The 17,938-nt window shown below is 34.2% G+C and overlaps 1 protein-coding gene across 1 annotated transcript; it reads left to right on the forward strand.

Annotated features, from left to right (window-relative positions):
- Positions 1-1,695: 1,695 nt before the first annotated feature.
- Positions 1,696-17,925, forward strand: LOC127102224 (disease resistance protein RPV1). The gene is made up of 5 exons (XM_051039624.1): positions 1,696-2,362; positions 3,947-5,103; positions 5,192-5,220; positions 5,263-5,571; positions 16,084-17,925. Exons 1-5 carry the CDS (start codon positions 1,845-1,847, stop codon positions 17,125-17,127), a joined length of 3,057 nt encoding a protein of 1,018 aa, XP_050895581.1. The 5' UTR covers positions 1,696-1,844; the 3' UTR covers positions 17,128-17,925.
- The last annotated feature ends 13 nt before the right edge of the window (positions 17,926-17,938 follow it).

Here is a 17,938-nt window from a genome sequence, read left to right on the forward strand (position 1 = left end):
TTTTTCCATTTTACACTTTGTGGACGATCTGATGTTGAAAATTCGAGTCGGTATTCGTCTAGGGTTGGAAAGATTCAATTGAGAATGACCTTTTCTAGTGTAACACTTGTGAATTGTGATATGTGAATATGATAATGGACCTCATGGAGTCCGACTGTTTAAATTTATTAATTTTTATGTTTGTTAGTCCATTTTACACGTTGCGGGCGGTCTGATCTTGAATATTATATCATCGATATGTATTTAGTTTGTGACCTAGCATCAATCGTGATTGGATGGGGATCTTTAGTGGTGGATCTCCATGACACATCACTTTCATGTGGATCTCATCTGTAACGAAGGGTTGAGGTGATGCAAGGTCGAGGAATTCAGCAAAGTTCTTCAATTTGATGCATGAGGTTATTCTTTTCATGGGAATAATAGGCCAACATCCATAAACGGCGTCATTGTTTTGCGCGAGAACTAAAATTGGTTTTGATTTAAGATATATGACTCTTGAAGCGGTGATGTTGATCTCTAGTACTGCGAGGATGAGTGGACTTGCAAAATTAACACTCAAACGCTCAAGTCAATTACATAATACAAGATGAGTGAAGTGAAAAATAGAAATTAGAAAAGTGTACTTTAAATCTTCTCGTATGTTCATTATATACATTGGACTGGATATTTAGATCTCACCCGTATTGAGTCTTTGGTTGGCCAAAACAACACGGTAAATACACAAGTCTTAAAATTATATATAATTTTTTTATTACAAAGCATATAGTATAATTTAACTTTATCATATTTATTTTAAGGGTTAAATATACTTCCTGCAATGTTAGTGAAATTTCATTTATCCTCGGTAAAAAAATTGATCCCCTTTGAAATGTTAAAATTTTGTGTCTTTTGTCCCGTAAGTGCAAAAGTTAGTCTTTTTTTAAAAAAAATTGGTATATCCCCAAATTCAATGTTCAAATTGTATTTTTAGGGGAAATAAAAACAAACAATTACATGAGAGAATTCAAAAAAAAGTATTATAAGGAGTAAAGCAAAACTCGCTTACATTGCATAAGGGATGTCGTATATTTAATTAATATTTTGATAAAAAAACATGCTGCACAATTAATTATTTGAGAGAAGGTTTAAAAAAGTTTTTAAAAAATCATAAATTTAAAAATTATGTAATTTACTCTTATCATATAATATATTTTGAGTTTTAGAATGATAATAAAACATAAATATCAACAAAATATAAAATTCAATTTTATTGCAATTCAATATCATCCATTGTTATTTCTAACGCGTACTACCAATTATTATTGCAATTCAATTTTATTGCCATTCTCGATCCCCCAATTATTAATGTATTCTTTTTTTCTTATCTTTATTTAATATATAATTAAATTAAATTAATTATATAGTAATATATTGTACTTTAATTATCTTTTACAACTAGTTTATGAATGAAAAAATAGTAGAAACAAAAGAAAAACATTGTCTTTTCATATGTAGTATGCTGGGCGGTCCATTGAATAGTGTGAGTAATAAAACTGTGAGAAATAAATACATTAAAGAAGGACAAATTTATAACTAATAAAAATTATATTGCTATAATTAAGAATTATAAATTTCTTAATCACATATCCCAAGTAGCATAATCATTCGACCATTATATTTAAGACAAAAAAGATGGGTAAAGTTACCCAATTTTTTATGTAGGATAATGAAGTTGTCCCCTATTTTTGTTTGAGCAACGTTTCCAAGGATAATACAGGTTTTTTGTATGTAAATAAAATACAATAAATGAGTGAGTGGCTCTCCATGTGAAGCAGAGAACAAGAGAGAAAGTACATGGAAGTTTCATGAGCAAGTGTTTATATATTAACGTTCACGAGTCATCTTCCAAAGGCACAAAACCAAGAATTTCTATTATGTCTCTTCCAAAGTATGACGTCTTCATGAGCTTTAGAGGAGACGACACTCGTGACAACTTCACGAGTCATCTTTATGCAGAATTGCGTAGGAAAAATATTGAAACATTCATAGATTATAGACTTGGCAGAGGGGAAGAGATTTTCCCAACTCTTTGCAATGCAATAGAAGAATCAGCTATTTATGTGGTTATTTTGTCCCAACACTATGCTTCTTCCACTTGGTGTTTGGAAGAACTCACAAAGATACTCGAATGTAAGGAGAGACATGGAAGGAAAGTGATTCCTGTCTTCTACAAGGTGGATCCGTCAACTGTTAGACATCAGACACAGAGTTATGCAGATTATTTTGTTAAACATCAACAACGATTTGGCGACAAAGTGGATGCATGGAAGGCTGCTCTAACCCAAATAGCTAATCTTTCTGGCATGGATTCACACAAAATCAGGTCACTCTTTTTGTGTTATTAAATTGTTTAAGGGTACTGATATTTAACTAAATATGAACAATGAGATTCTCCTGCCTAACGGGACCTCATTAGATATTGTGATATGTTCATGCTAAGGTTGAGTATGATTGTCCAATCACGTCCATATATTTTTAATTTTTTTTAAAGACACAAAAAGTTATTACTACATCACATCCATATAATTCAGTCTCAATTTTATTTTTAACAAAAACAAATGAAAGATATTCTAATTGTGAGTTATGGTGGAAGAGCGAACGACCAAGGAATAGGAAGAAAGGTGGTATAATTGGTTAAACGAAATTGTGAAAGTGAACTTTATAGTATAGAAGAAACTTAAATATGAAATTACCAATTTTGTATGGAATATGAAAGAGTTTTTTCAAAGAAAATATATATATATATATATATATATATATTATATATATATATATATATAATATATATATATAATATATATATATATATATATATATATACTTTTGTTAAAAATATTTAAATAATTTATTATTGGATACGAATATTCGCCGGTACAAGTATCATTTTATCGACATATACTCATTAAACTACTTGCCACGTACTAATGACGAATTTTATCTATAAATAACTGTAGTAACGAATTTTTTTTATCTTTAGTTTTTAAAAAAATTTTCTCCCTTTTACAGAGATTGAAAAACCCTTAGTTTCAATTTCTTCTTCTCTCTTCTCTGTTTCATTCTATCTTTAGTGCTTCTCTCGTCTCAATCTCTTTCTTATTTCTCTTAAATTAATCACACTCTATCTAATTTTAAGTAATCAAAATATAAAGAAAATGTATATTCCATTTCTACCTTCTTTATTCCACCACATTGCATTAATTTAAACAAAACCTCAATCTTTATGAAGAAACATTAAATATCACTTATTTTGAGATAAACGAAGTAATTTTTGATAGTATTATAAAATGGACGCACAATCTTTATGTGTGTGTGGGGCAATGATATATATTTGAATATATTCAATGATGTTGTTTTTTATTAATTTTTTGTTTCATTCTTTTATTATATTCTAATTAGGGGAGGAAAAATGGGCCCAGTCTATTGGACATATCTGTTTTGTCTGCACTTTAATGCATAACGAGGCAAGAGTTTAGGCTAGCACCATCGAATGTGTATGTCCCGTTCCGTTCTATTTTTTGTGTGGGTACGGACACTAACATGATTTTTTGCATGTTTAGGCGAAAAAAGATGCAGTGCACTTGGGTTCGCCCTGCCTGGCCATCACATTTTTGCAAGGCGGACCTAAAACCCTAAGTTTTACGCCCGTACCTTCAATTATGCCCATGTCCTACTATCATTTTTTTGTGGGGTGAGCCTAGGTTTTGGGTCCGCATCTTCAAATACTCTCACCATGTTTATTTACAGATTTTTGCAGGGATGACCTAAACGGAGCTGGAATGCCTGTTTTCCACCCTAATTCTAGTTGTATTAAGTTGTGAAACAATGTTGATGTTCAAACACACATTTTGTTTCAATTAGTTTTTATCGAAATGAAAGTAATACTTTAATTTTTTGCATTATTTACCAGGCCAGATAGCATACTTGTTGAAGAGGTTGTGAAATATATTTCAGAACAATTGAATCATTGTGTCTCAAGTGATTATGAAGGAAATGTTGGAATTGACAAACATGTTGAAAAAATCCAAACCTTGTTGCACCTTGAGTCATCGTCTGTTCGTATCATAGGAATATGGGGCATGGGAGGGATAGGAAAAACAGAAATTGCCAGTGCAATATATGAAAAACTTGCAACTCATTTTAGTTCTAGAAGCATCATTATAAATGGTCAACAAGAAATAGAAAGAGATGGGTTAGATCATGTAAAAAGAAAATACTTATCACGCCTTCTAGATCAACAAGACATTATATCCTCTAGATTAAATTTTTCATTTGATCCGAGGCTCAAACGGACAAAGGTTTTTCTTGTTTTTGATGATGTGAAAGATTCTGATCAATTTAATGCTTTAATTGGAACACGTAGTAATTTTGGCCAAGGAAGTAGAATCATTGTGACTAGTAGAGACAAGCAAGTGCTTAAGAATTCCAATGTTGATGAAATGTACCAAGTAAGGGAGATGGATTTTCAAGATTCTCTAAAACTCTTCTGTTTAAATGCCTTTAAGCAAAAAGAACCAATAGAAACTTATGTGAGCTTAACGAAAGAGGTATTAAATTATGCTAAAGGAGTTCCATTAGCTCTTAAAGTTTTGGGCTTATTTCTTCAGGGTAGAACAAAGGAAGTATGGGAAAGTGAGTTGCAAAAGCTCAAAAAGATTCCCAATCCTAAAATTTTTAGTATGTTGAAATTGAGTTTTGATGGACTTGACGACGAACAAAAAGATATATTTCTTGATATAGCTTGCTTATGTATAGGGAGGTTTGAGAAACGTATAATTCATACATTAGATTGTTATGGTTATTCTACTCGTATTGGAATGGATGTTCTCCAAGATATGTGTCTTATATTTATTTTTGAAGGAAGAGTTTGGATGCATGATCTAATACAAAAAATGGGACATGAAATTGTTCGACAACAATGTGTCAATAATCCTGAAAAACGTAGTCGATTATGGAAATCTGACGATGTATATGATGTTTTAAAAAAGGACAAGGTAAGTTCTTTAACCCTTGAAACATCACTTGATAACTCATTCTCTATCTCTCATGAATTTTATTCCAAATGTAGCAAAAATCTTTAAAGTTATATTTGATCCAAATTTTAAACTAAATGCATTAATTTTATATTCAATATTTAGTATATTTAAGACAAGAGAAAATATTGCATTTCATAGAATCTCTTTTGTAGCTTATTTATCTCTAGTAATTCTCATTGTTGGTGTTTAGGGACAGGGAACGGATGCAATCCAGAGCATATTGTTGGATGTATGCCACGTAAAAAAAGTTCAGTTACATGCTGAAACCTTTAAGAAAATGTATAATCTCCGAATGATCGAATTCTATAATTCTTGCCGGGTTCAAGATGACTCAAATGTGACATTTCATACATTTCTTAATAGTCTTCCGAATAATTTAAAATTTCTTAGATGGGATTGTTTTCCTCAAAGATCTTTGCCGCAAGAATTTTGCCCAGATAATCTTGTTACACTTGATATGCATTTGAGCGATCTTGAACAACTTTGGGAGAAAGATAAGGTATTTTGTTTAAAGCTTTATATTGTCTACCTTTGTACTTTTGGAAATATAATTAGATTTTAAAAATATTATATATTGAATCATATATATAATTTTTTAAATATTTTAATATTCATAAATTACTATTATTTAAAATATCATATATCAAATAAAATGGTTAAGTTTCGTTAGGTTAAACTTAATACAATAATACAAGCACACCTCTGACAACTAATATTTGTTTTACCAATTCAACCATATTTTATTATTTGAATAATTATGTATACAAAAATTTAAATGATTTAAATATTTATAGTCATGTCATTTATGTTAACAATAGTGAATATATAGAAACATAGATAAGGAGAAAGATATTTGAATTAGGGTTTTAATACAATGAGTAAAATTTGAGAATAAGAGTTACACCAAAGTATAAATACTATATGTTAGAAAAGTATCAAACTACCCCAAAATACAATTAACCATTATAATAATAATAATAATAATATTTAACATATCCCTTGAAACTTTAGATGCATTAGTAGGAAGCATCGAGAGTTTGTCAATCAAAAAAGAAAAATGTTCAATGGAATGCGTCTTCGTAAACAAATCAACAACCTGTAAAGCGGAAGAGACAAAATATAGAATAATTGTCTCATGCTAAAGATGATGACGAGCGAAGTGAAAATCAATCTCAATGTGTTTGGTACGTTCATGAAAGACCGAGTTGTGGGAAATTTGAATGACACTCTTGTTATCTGTTTTATGCAAAACAGGAAGTTCTTTCGTTATAGTCTGCTGCCAAAGAGGGTCAAGAATAGCCTCTTTATAGGAAGAGGGCTCAGAAAAACTAAGGATAGAGGTTAGAAAAGAAGAAAAAGAAGCATAGTAAGTGGAATAGACAAAATCAGGCAATTGAGTAAACTTACGGTCACGAGAGGGATAACGGGGAGGCAGAGGATCAACAATCGCATGAGATTTTGGGTAGCCGTGGGGACAAGAGGGATGTCAATATTTGGAGTAGTAGTAGTAGTAGTCCTACAATTCTCAAAATTACAATCAGTAGAAACATTATCATTATGATCAAAAGGATCAATATTGGTGAGTTTTGAACTGTTAGTAATATGAGAATCATAAGAAAGAGAGTAAAAAGGAATGTGTTCAAGGAAAACAGTATGACGAGAAACATATAATTTATTTGCACCAAGATCATAACAACGATAACCCTTTTGACCATCCCCATAACCAAGAAAAACACATATAGAAGAACGAGAAGATAACTTACTATGTTCTACTTGTGGGAGAAGAACAAAACAAGTAAAACCAAACACTTTCAAAGAGAAATAATCGGGGATATAATTATACAATTTTTCAAAGGGATACAAACCTGATGTGACAGACGATGTAATTTTACTAATAACATGAACAACAATAAGAACTGTTTCACCCTAAAATTCACTAAGAACCGAAGTAGACAACAAAAGGGAACAAGCAGTCTCAATAATGTGACAATGTTTCCTTTCAGCAACTCCATTATGTTGAGGAGTATCAATACAATATTTTTGATGATTTGTACCATCAAAAGCAAGTAATTCATAGAATTTATTAGATATATACTCACTACCTAAATCACAACGGAAGCTCTTTATAATAACATTATGTTGAGTCTTGAACATATCACGAAACATACAATAAATATCAAAAAATTCAAAACGATTTTTCATAAGATAAACCTAACAATAACGAGTATAGTCATCAATAAACGAAACATAATATCTAGATCTAACCTTAGTATGAAGTGGTGATGGACCCATATATCAGAGTGAACTAAGTCAAAGGGTACATATCAAATGGAAACACTTTTACTAAATGGTAAAGCTGAAAATTTAGCAAGTTTACAACCACATCAAACTGAAATATCACTGGTTTGTAACTTCCCTAAAGCTCCAGTAGAAGCCAAATACTTTAATCTAGAAACAGAGACATGTCCAAGATGGTAATGCCATAAATAAAAACTAGAAGATGAGGAATTCAAACAAAAAGAGGATAATAAATTAGTTGTTGAACTAGAGGTTAGGTTGCAATATCTGGAACTCTTAACTCATCCAAAACATAAAGTCCCCCTTGTCTACGACATGTCCTAATCAGCCTTCCGAAATGAGGATCCTGCACACAACAAGAAATGGAAGAAAACATAATTGAGTAACCATAATCACACAATTAATTAACATAAGCAAGACTCAAAGTGAGGTTAGGAATATAATAAACATCATAAAATAACAAATTAGGTGTGGAGACAAAACCAATGCCTGCTAATGGCATATGAGTGCCATCAGCAGTCATAACTGACATAGATGGTGCAATATTCAAAGACACAAATGATTTGAAATCATATGACATATGGTGTGATGCTCCTAAGTCTAGAATCCACATGGAAGGAGATATACCTGACAAATAAGAAGATTTCAAACCTTTAATAGAGGAGGCAGACATGGCACGTGACTGAGTTGCAAGAAGCTTCTGGAGTTGTTCTGCAATATCAAAATTTGAGATGTTGTCTCAGATGGATATACATGATCCGAACCAGAGGCAATGGTAGTAGGAGCAACGACAACAACATTGGATGATGGACTTTTGAAAATTTTCTTACTTGCTTTCAACCTGGGATATTGTGCTTTCCAATGACCTTTCTCCTTACAAAAAGCACATTCATCAATACCAAGTCCAGCCCTACATTGAGGTTTTCCTTTGTGGAATGGAGCAACAAAAACAAATGGAGGAGTGGATATAACTCCTTTATTTGGAATAAAATTTGAGTGAGATTTGAGTCTAGTTTCTTCTATCAATAATTCATTAAAAACCGAATCAACACTAGGAAGAGGATTCTAATGCAGAATACCCTCATGGATGCCCTCAAAATCATCCCTAAGCACCATCAGAAATTGAACAAAAGGTTACTTTTCTCTTTGATCAGTGTACGCTTTGACAACTTTCAACTCACTCGATTCCATAAGAGCCAACTAATCCCACAAATTACTCATTTCTGAATAGAATTCCTGAATGATCATATTATTCTGTTTGAGAGCTCTAATATCACTCTCCAACTGATATCGTTTTACAAAATTAGATTGAGCATAAAAACGTTTCGAACGGTCCCAAACTTCCTTAGCAGTATCATATTTTGCTAGTTGACTAAGAAACAAAATTATTGATCCAAGTAAGGATCTTCGAATTACTAACCTCCTGTGTTTCCAACTCTTTTGTAGCTTCATCCTTTTTATCTGTAAGTTTAACCGAGGTTCCATCAACACAGCTCCACATCCTTTTTTCTTTCAATTTTTTTTTCATTATATAACTCCAATAAGAATAATTTTCTCCAATGAGTTGAACACTTATCGACTGAAGATAGTCATCTTTATCATTACTCATTATAATCAACTATGAGATAATCATAAAACGACAATTGAACAAAGTAGAAAATAAAATTGCCCAAAAAATAATGTCACTGTATTCAATCAAGAATGAATGATGAAAATCCAATTTTATATTACCAATAGTGAACATATAGAAACATAGAGAAGAAGAAAGACAATTGAATTAGAGTTTCTATAGAATGAGCAAAACTATAGAATAAGGGTTACACCAAAGTATAAATACTATATGTTAGAAAAGTACTAAACTACCCTTACAAAAAATACAACAAACTAATATAATAATATTATTAAATAATAATAATAATAATAATAATAATAATAATAATAATAATAATAATAATATCTAACCATTTAATAGTATACATTTCTTTATATTTTAAATATTATGCCATGATCAAAGTAATAAATAATTTAGACCTCTTATTGTCAAGGGTTTAATCTTTTACTTTTGTGTATGAAAAAAAAATATAGTTGAGAGAAGAGAATTCATCTTTTATCAACAATTTTTTCAACAAACATTAGCTGTCAAAGAATTTTGTGCCTATAATATTTTAACAAAAAGTAAAGTGATTTTCAAATCATTCTAGAGCTTGATTTTAGTCATGCTATAAAAATAATTGTTTGATTGTTTGGATTTCAGTTGCACAAAGATTTAGAATTTTTTACAAAAATATCCACTTTTTTATTGAAATTCCCAAAATACTCCCGGTTTCAAAAAATATCCCAAACTACCCCTTTTAGGAGGAGTCGCCAATTGAATTGACGACTCCTCTTAAAAATTGAATGGAGACGCCAATTGGATTGGCTAGGGCACATGCCCTAGCCAATCAAATTGGCGCCCATGTGTATTACTTGAGAGGAGGCGCCGATTGGATTGACATGTCAGTGTAAAATGCATTTTTTTTTTGTAAATGGTCTACGTGATACATAAATTTGAAATAGGACCAATTGATATTAATAAAATTTTCCGTTTACACAAAAGAGCCTAATGGTGATGACCGGGATCACCTAACCGACCTCCGGTCCCACATCCCCTAGCTACCCTAACCTGTGGTCGTAACCAGTGTTGATGATTCACCACTGGGGTTTGAGCATCTGAGGGGCCATGAACGTCACTACCAACTACAGGAGATGGTCTGTTGAGATAGTCAGACAAGTCGGCATAGTCTTCAGTATGCATCGAGGGTGTACCGCCATAACTGAGTTCATGACCCATGCCAGAGTAGTTGGGTTGTGGTTGACTCATTGGTGGGCGACCGAGACGGTTGAAGGGAGACATGAGTGTGAATGATGCGTCGAGGAAAGGTTGGAAAGGTTGTTGGGGTGTTTGGTAGAGATAGGGTTGTTGGATGTTTTGGTTTTGTGAGATTTGGACTTCTTCGCTATGGTAGGGAGATGGGCGGTTGGGGTTGAATGATCGTTGGGTGTTCTGGATAAGACGGCTTTGGTAGGGTGATAAGGTGGGTACAAGCGATGTTGGGTCTCAGGTTGATGGTCAATTTATTGGTGGTGGTATGGGGTATGCTCTTGGTATTGAGGTCGGGTGTATGGCATGTTTTGGTTGTATGTTTGTGTGTTGATTGAACGGAATGTTTGACAGACAGAGGATTGTGTGTATTTGATCTGACACTGTTGTTAGGGGTTTGATGTTGAGGTGTCAGGTGTGTAAGTCATCTTGTTGAGGTGACATTGTTGGAGATATTTTTAAGAGGAGTTGCCAATTGGTCGTTAACTTTGCGCAGATGACCATGTTGAGGTGACACTGTGGAGATGTACCAAGCCATATAAGTACGACTTGGTTTTTCTTCATATGGCATGATTGCGTTAGTTAAGACATGGTCATGGCGGTGCTTTACCATGGATTGAAGTTCCATTGGTCGTTAACTTTGCGCAGATGCCACTCACCTAAGCTTGCTGGGGGATCTGGGATGTTTTGGGGCATACCGAACTGCAACTTCACACGATCACTATTGTACATCTCCACAGTTGCGAACCGTATTATCGGTGTACATGTAGTCCGTACGGTCGCGCCTTCAGCGTTGACCTCATGGTCATGATCCAAATTAAGGTATGGATGCCAAATGAACTGAAATGTGAAAGAAGATAGGATTATAATCTAGGTAGAAGAAGTTAACAAATTATAACGAAATAAATTAAGTTATTATCCTTACGTCTGTCGATCGAAAGTGATCCAACAAATTGCGATACTGAGTAATACAGTGTCTAGGACATCTGTTATAACTCATACCACGTGCAGACCATCTACACCAAAAAGGTAAGAATATTAGTTAGAGATAATAATCTTTAAAGAAGTAAGTAAAGATATAGCAATTTAAACAATTTACTTTTGTGCATAAGGGAATGTGAAAGGGTTGTTGTTGACGGGTGCCAGGGACGGTAGTCTTGACCAACCCCATGCTTGTAGATAAATAGCACATCCAAAAAATGTAGATGTGTCTTTGTGTGAGTTTTTGCACAGGGAACTATAGAAATAGGCTAGACAAGCAGATCCCCAACTGTAACTTCCTATTCTATCTACATGTCTAAGTAAAGGTAAATACATAATATGCATGCTAGAACCACTACCTTCGGGAAATAAAAATGAACTAATTAACAACATAATGTAACACCTAGTTTTTATTATTCGAGCATCTTCGGTAGAATGCTCATCTAAGTATAAACTATTATAGTATGACTTAAGGCGTGAAAGTAGTATACCTTTACCTCTTGAGTTATCATCTAACAAATCAGTCTCCAAGAGGTCCATGCAAATTGAATTTGCATATTTGGTTTTACCATTGACAACCTTACCTTCAATGAGCAGTCCCAAAATTATATGGACGTCTTCTAACGTCATGGTACACTCACCGGTTGGGAACCAAAATGTGTGTGTCTCTGGACGCCATCTTTCACATAAAGCAAGAATGAATTTGTCATCTACGGACAAAGACAAAAAATTTCTTATGTTACCAAAACCGACGAGTTCAACATAAGGTTGAATCATCGGGTCCATATGGACATGTTCGTGGACCCGAGTCCGGAACCTTGAAACATCCTATAAAAGAAAGAACAAAAAACTTGACTAAGTTGGTATGTTAAAATAAAAGGGACCTCTATTAAAACAAATAACAAAAGAAAAAAACTTACATAAGTTGATATGTTTGCAACGGTTCCTCTATGCGTTTCGCCCATTGTGAGGATAGACATTTTGTCGGGGAAGAAAGCGGTTGGTACAAATGAAACTATAAGAAATTATTGCAGATGAAATTGTAGAAGAAGTATTGTAGAAGAAGTAGTGAGAGTGATGGTTTGGAAGAAGTGTTGATGGTGTTGATGTATTTATAGGCAAATGAATGGGAGCATGAAAAGTTGTGCTTGCATGGTATCTCCAATTGAATTGGCACCCATGTACAATTTGTACATGGTGTCGCCATTTAAATTGGCGTCTCCATAGGAACATGCATGCAAGACCTATGTCTGATTATTTGGTTTCGAGGTCTGCATGCATGCTTTGACAAGGTGTCGCCAAATGGATTGGCGCCCATGTGCAAGGAATGAATGGGGGCGCCAATTCAATTGGAGTGTGTGTCTGCATGTCTGACACGTGGTCGTCCTCTCTCTTGCATGCTGAACATGTCACTTCTTAGTAGCTTGCATGGTTGACACATCATTTCGGACTAGCTTGCATGTGCGACACATCACTTCGAACTAGCTAGCATGTGAGACACATCATTTCCCTATTTAAGTGTCTTACTATCAATATCCAAGATACATCACTCACATTCATCTGCAACAATAAAATAGTTTTCATCTGCACAATGTCATCTTCACCAAAATACAATATCAACATTCACTGCAACGGTGAAACATACGAGTCTGAGTTATATGGCTTTTGTTTTCGAAACACTGATACCATTAGACTTACGATCAAGAGAAATGTAACATTCTTGCATTTGAAAAAAAGAATACAGTCCTGTATAGGATCGGGTATTGTGTTAAAGATCACGTATCAAAATTCAATATTTTTTTAGAATAGTCAATCCAAGTTTTTCCTGCTTAAGGTACGAGACGATGAAGATGTTGAATACATGTTTGTTAGTCATGAACATTCAGGCTGCAACTGTATTGAGTTGTACAATACTCTTCAACCATGTATACCGTCTCAACAGTCTCAAATAACCAGTCAGGATAAATCTGGTGAATTTGATCCACAATGGTTAGATGACGTCAACCCAGAAGCAGAAGCAGAAGTGGACGTCGTTTATGAAGAAGAAGAGGAGACCGAGATACATGTTGATCAGATGCTGAACAACGACATTGAAGATGATGATCAACCACCACCAATACCTCATAGTCATGTCTACAATCCGCCTCAACATATGACAAATTTGGATCTACACGACGATAATACATCCAACAGTGTTTTCTATAACCCGTATCCACGATCAGAAGGAGAATTAAAGGTGGGAGATATGTTTCGTACTAAAGACGAATGTGTGCGAGCTATCAAAAAATTCCACATGAAAAACTCTGCTGACTTTACAATGAAACACACTGATTCAAGAAGGTATGTTATCGAATGTCGTAACATCCTTTGTAAGTTTCGGTTGGTTGTGTCTTACAAAAAGAAAACGACTCTTGGGAGATCGCTTCAATAGACCCACCTCACAGTTGCATTGCAACTAACGTTGAACAAGATCACCGTAAACTAAGTGTTGCATTGATATGTCAAGACATTCTGCCGCTGGTTAATAAAGACCCATCAATGAAGGTGAGTATAATTATATCCCATATCAGAACAACATATAATTATACTTCATCTTACAAAAAAGTCTGGATTGCAAGGACAAAGGCTGTTGAACAGGTATTCGACAACTGGGAGGATTCATACAAAGAATTGCCACAGTTCTTATGGGCCCTAAAAACATATGTCCCAGGAACTGTGGCAATTATGGAGACATATCCAGCAATGATGCCAGACGGAACTTGTGTTACAGGTAATAGAATCTTTCACCGTCTCTTTTGGGCGTTTGACCCATGCATCAAAGGTTTCGCATTCTGCAAACCTATTATTCAAATTGATGGCACTTGGTTATACGACAAATACAAGGGTATTTTGCTTATGGTGGTTGCACAAGACGGAAACAACAATGTCTTTCCCATTGCATTTTCTTTGGTTGAAGGTGAAACGGCTAATGGATGGGGTTTCTTTCTTTGACATCTCAGAACGCATGTGGCTCCACAAGCCAATCTCTATTTGATTTCTGATAGACATGTTGCCATTGAGAGTACCTACAACAACCATGACAACGGATGACATGATCCTCCTTCTACCCATGTCTATTGCATTAGACATATTGCACAAAACTTCATGCGTGCAATGAAAGATAAGAATCTTCGTAAGAAGGTGGTGAATGTTGGGTATGCTCTAACTCAACCGTCATTTTAATATTATCGTGATGAAATTAGACTGTCTAATGAAGACGCATGGAAATTGCTAAATAACATACCAGTAGAGCAGTGGACAAGGGAATTTGACAGAGGTTGTCGATGGGGACACATGACAACAAACCTTGTGGAATGCATGAACGAGGTATTCAAAGGAATTAGAAATCTGCCAATAACCGCCTTGGTAAGATCGATCTATTATAGGTTGGCTTCTACGTTCGCAACCAGAGGTGAAAGATGGAGTGCAGTGTTAATGTCCGGGCAAGTATTCAGTGAGTGTTGCATGAAAGTCATGAAAGAGGAGAGCATCAAAGTTAGCACACACGCTGTAACAGTCTTTGACCGTCATAGGCAAAATTTCAGCATTCAGGAAACAATGGACCACAACGAGGGGAGACCAAATTTAGCCTATGATGTTAGACTAAATAGAAGTTGGTGCGATTATGGAAAATTCTAGACCTTCCGCATTCCTTGCTCCCATGTCATTGCAGCATGCGCTTATACTCGTCAAGACGCTTACATCCATTTATCTGATGTGTACAAGACCGTCACCATCATGAATGTATATAATCAAAGCTTCTCGGTACTACCAATGGAGGAATACTGGCCTCCATATGAAGGTGATATAGGTTGGCACAACGACGAGATGCGTAAAAAAAAGGAAGGCCAAACAACACACGTATCATTATAGAAATGGATTCCACAGATAAAATGATAAGATTATGTAGTATCTGTTGTCAATCAGGACACAACAAGAACAACTGTCCCAATCGATGAGCATCATCTGGGTCTTAAGCTTTTTGTAACATTGTATTTCTGTAACCTTCAATCATTATATATCATTAAGTTTTTGTTACAACGAGGTTCACAACAAACATCAGTACAAAATAAGCTATCTGAAAACAAAAATATTTCTAACTGATTACAACAATCAAATTGATGTCATCTCGACCGAACATCATTTCCCTAGCATCCTTATTAGTCTTCATTCGAACCCAACCAAAGATACTATCGAGTCTCTCAATACTTCTAATTTTTTTCTTTTCTGGTATTTTCTCATCTAACCAACGAATAAACTCCCTCTTCAGTTGATCGAACGTAGTGCTGTTCCAGAACAACATCAGCATCTGAGGTTTGTCTCTCGCATAAATCACATTTCCGTATCGGCGACGAACACCAAACATGATTGCCAAATGATTAAATGAGATGTGGAACAATGACTCACACAACACATCTATTTATAACAAAAAAAATTGCATTTTACACTAAGGCGTCAATCCAATTGGCGCCTCCTCTCAAGTTATACATAGAGGCACCAATTAAATTGGCTATGACACATGCCCTAGCCAATCCAATTGGCGCCTCCGTTCAATTTTTAAGAGGAGTGACCAATTGAATTGACGCCTCTTCCTAAAAGTGGGGTAGTTTGAGAATTTTTTTTGAAATCATGGATATTTTGGAAATTTCCTTAAAAAAATGAGTTATTTTTGTAAAAAATTCAAAGATTTACATATTTATTCTTAGTTTAGTTGAATATTTATCTCTTAAACCTTAATTTTTTTTATCATCATTGTTATTTGTTACTTTTTTTATTAATCTATTCAGCTTTATGAATGAGTTCAAGTTAAAAATTGATGTTTTTTTTTTCTAGACCTTACCAAATTTGAAGAGACTTGACCTTAGCTATTCTAAGAAGATGATTGGAGTACCAGACTTGTCTTTGTTTCCAAATATTGAAGAAATAATTCTTAGTGGTTGCGTAAGTTTGGAACAAGTTTACTCCTCTAGCTTCCTCCACAAACTTAACTGGTTATGTTTAGATGGTTGTACATCACTCAAGAGTTTAAGTATTCATAGCAATATTCTATCAAGATCAACTGGATTAGTTGCTCTCCAGGGTTGTAACAACCTTGAAACAATTTTAATCACTGATGCAACTGATGTGGTTCAATTATACAATTGTTTTCACTCTTATGGATATTTCAACTGCAAATCAATATTCATGTTTGATGATAAAATGGTAACCCAAACATATTTTGAGGGAGGCTACAGGATTGGGGATATGGATATAGAGCCAAATATGTTTTCAATTATCAGTGAACTTTGTTGGTTAGATCTTTCATTTTGTAAGTCCCTAACATGCCTACCAGCTGAACTTTTAAATTTGAAGTTTGTAACAAGACTTAGTCTCAGTGGCTGTTTAAAGTTGGAAGAGTTACCTGAAATTGAAGACACTACGGAAAATTTAAAAGTGCTTAACTTAAAGAATACAGCAATTAAAGAACTACCTTCTTCGTTGCATCGTTTGATCGGGCTTGAAGAATTGGACTTGCAAGGTTGCAGAAAGCTTAAGACTATTCCATCTTCCATTGGAAATCTCAGCAAACTCCTCAAATTAGATCTTACTTACTGTGAATCACTTGAAACTTTTCCAAGCAGCATTTTCAAATTGAAGTTGACAAAACTTGATTTTTGTGGTTGCTCAATGCTTAGGACCTTTCCAGAAATCCCATGTGACATTGGTGAATTGTCATCCTTGACTCAAATTTCATTGCGAGGAACCAATATTGTGAACCTTCCTGAGAGTATGGTTCATCTCTCAAATTTGAAATCACTTGATTTAAGAGATTGCACAAGCCTTGAATGTATTCCAAAGCTTCCGCCATTAAGAAAGTGGTACCAAATACATCGTTGAAACTCATGTCTGATTCCAATGAATAAAGTTGATATGGATTCAAATTAAGCTTTATATCTGATGATGGAAAGTTTGATTTGGAAGCGGGAAGGTAGATTTATCATCCGAGATCATACATTCCTATGGAAATATCAATTAGACCGAGCAAGCATTGGCAACAACCTCATTCATGCCCAAAGCTTCACTTTTGAGATCCTAGGTGATGATTATGTTAGGGTCTCAGATTATCAATTAAACGTAACAGTGAAAAGAGTGTGGAATACGTCCTCTGTATATTCCAAAGAATCGAATGCCAGCAATATTTGAGTTGGATGCCTAGTTGTTACAAGTAAATTAAGTAATTTTTCTTTTGTGAATAAATTGTCTTATCACCAATATTTTTCTGTTGCAAGCTTTTATGGATTCCACACATGTTTTGAAATGTCCAGTATCGACAATTAAGCATATGTTAACTTGCTTTGCTTTTCCATGACTACAATTTCCATTATCTGTTACCATTTTGGCTACAATAAATTTTTAGAATTGTTTGAGTAAATAAAATCCCAAGTTTACATGTTAATTAATGTTTTGACTTAGGTTGGTGCATTTAGTTGATCAACCTAGAGCAACTAATCTCATGGTATCATTGATCTTGTCAAGCTAGTTAACTTTGATTTTACTTTTCGTATTGATTGATTTTGGTAAATAGATAACAAGTTGTTATTTGTATTTCAGATATTTGGTGGACCCAACTCAGAAACATCATTTTCTGCACTTCAAGGAGAACACAAATCAATCCTTGTCATAGAGGCTGCTCATTTAAATTAAATGT

The sequence above is a fragment of the Lathyrus oleraceus genome, chromosome 7 (genome assembly GCF_024323335.1).
Source record: "Lathyrus oleraceus cultivar Zhongwan6 chromosome 7, CAAS_Psat_ZW6_1.0, whole genome shotgun sequence".
NCBI classification, from domain to species: Eukaryota; Viridiplantae; Streptophyta; class Magnoliopsida; order Fabales; family Fabaceae; genus Lathyrus; species Lathyrus oleraceus.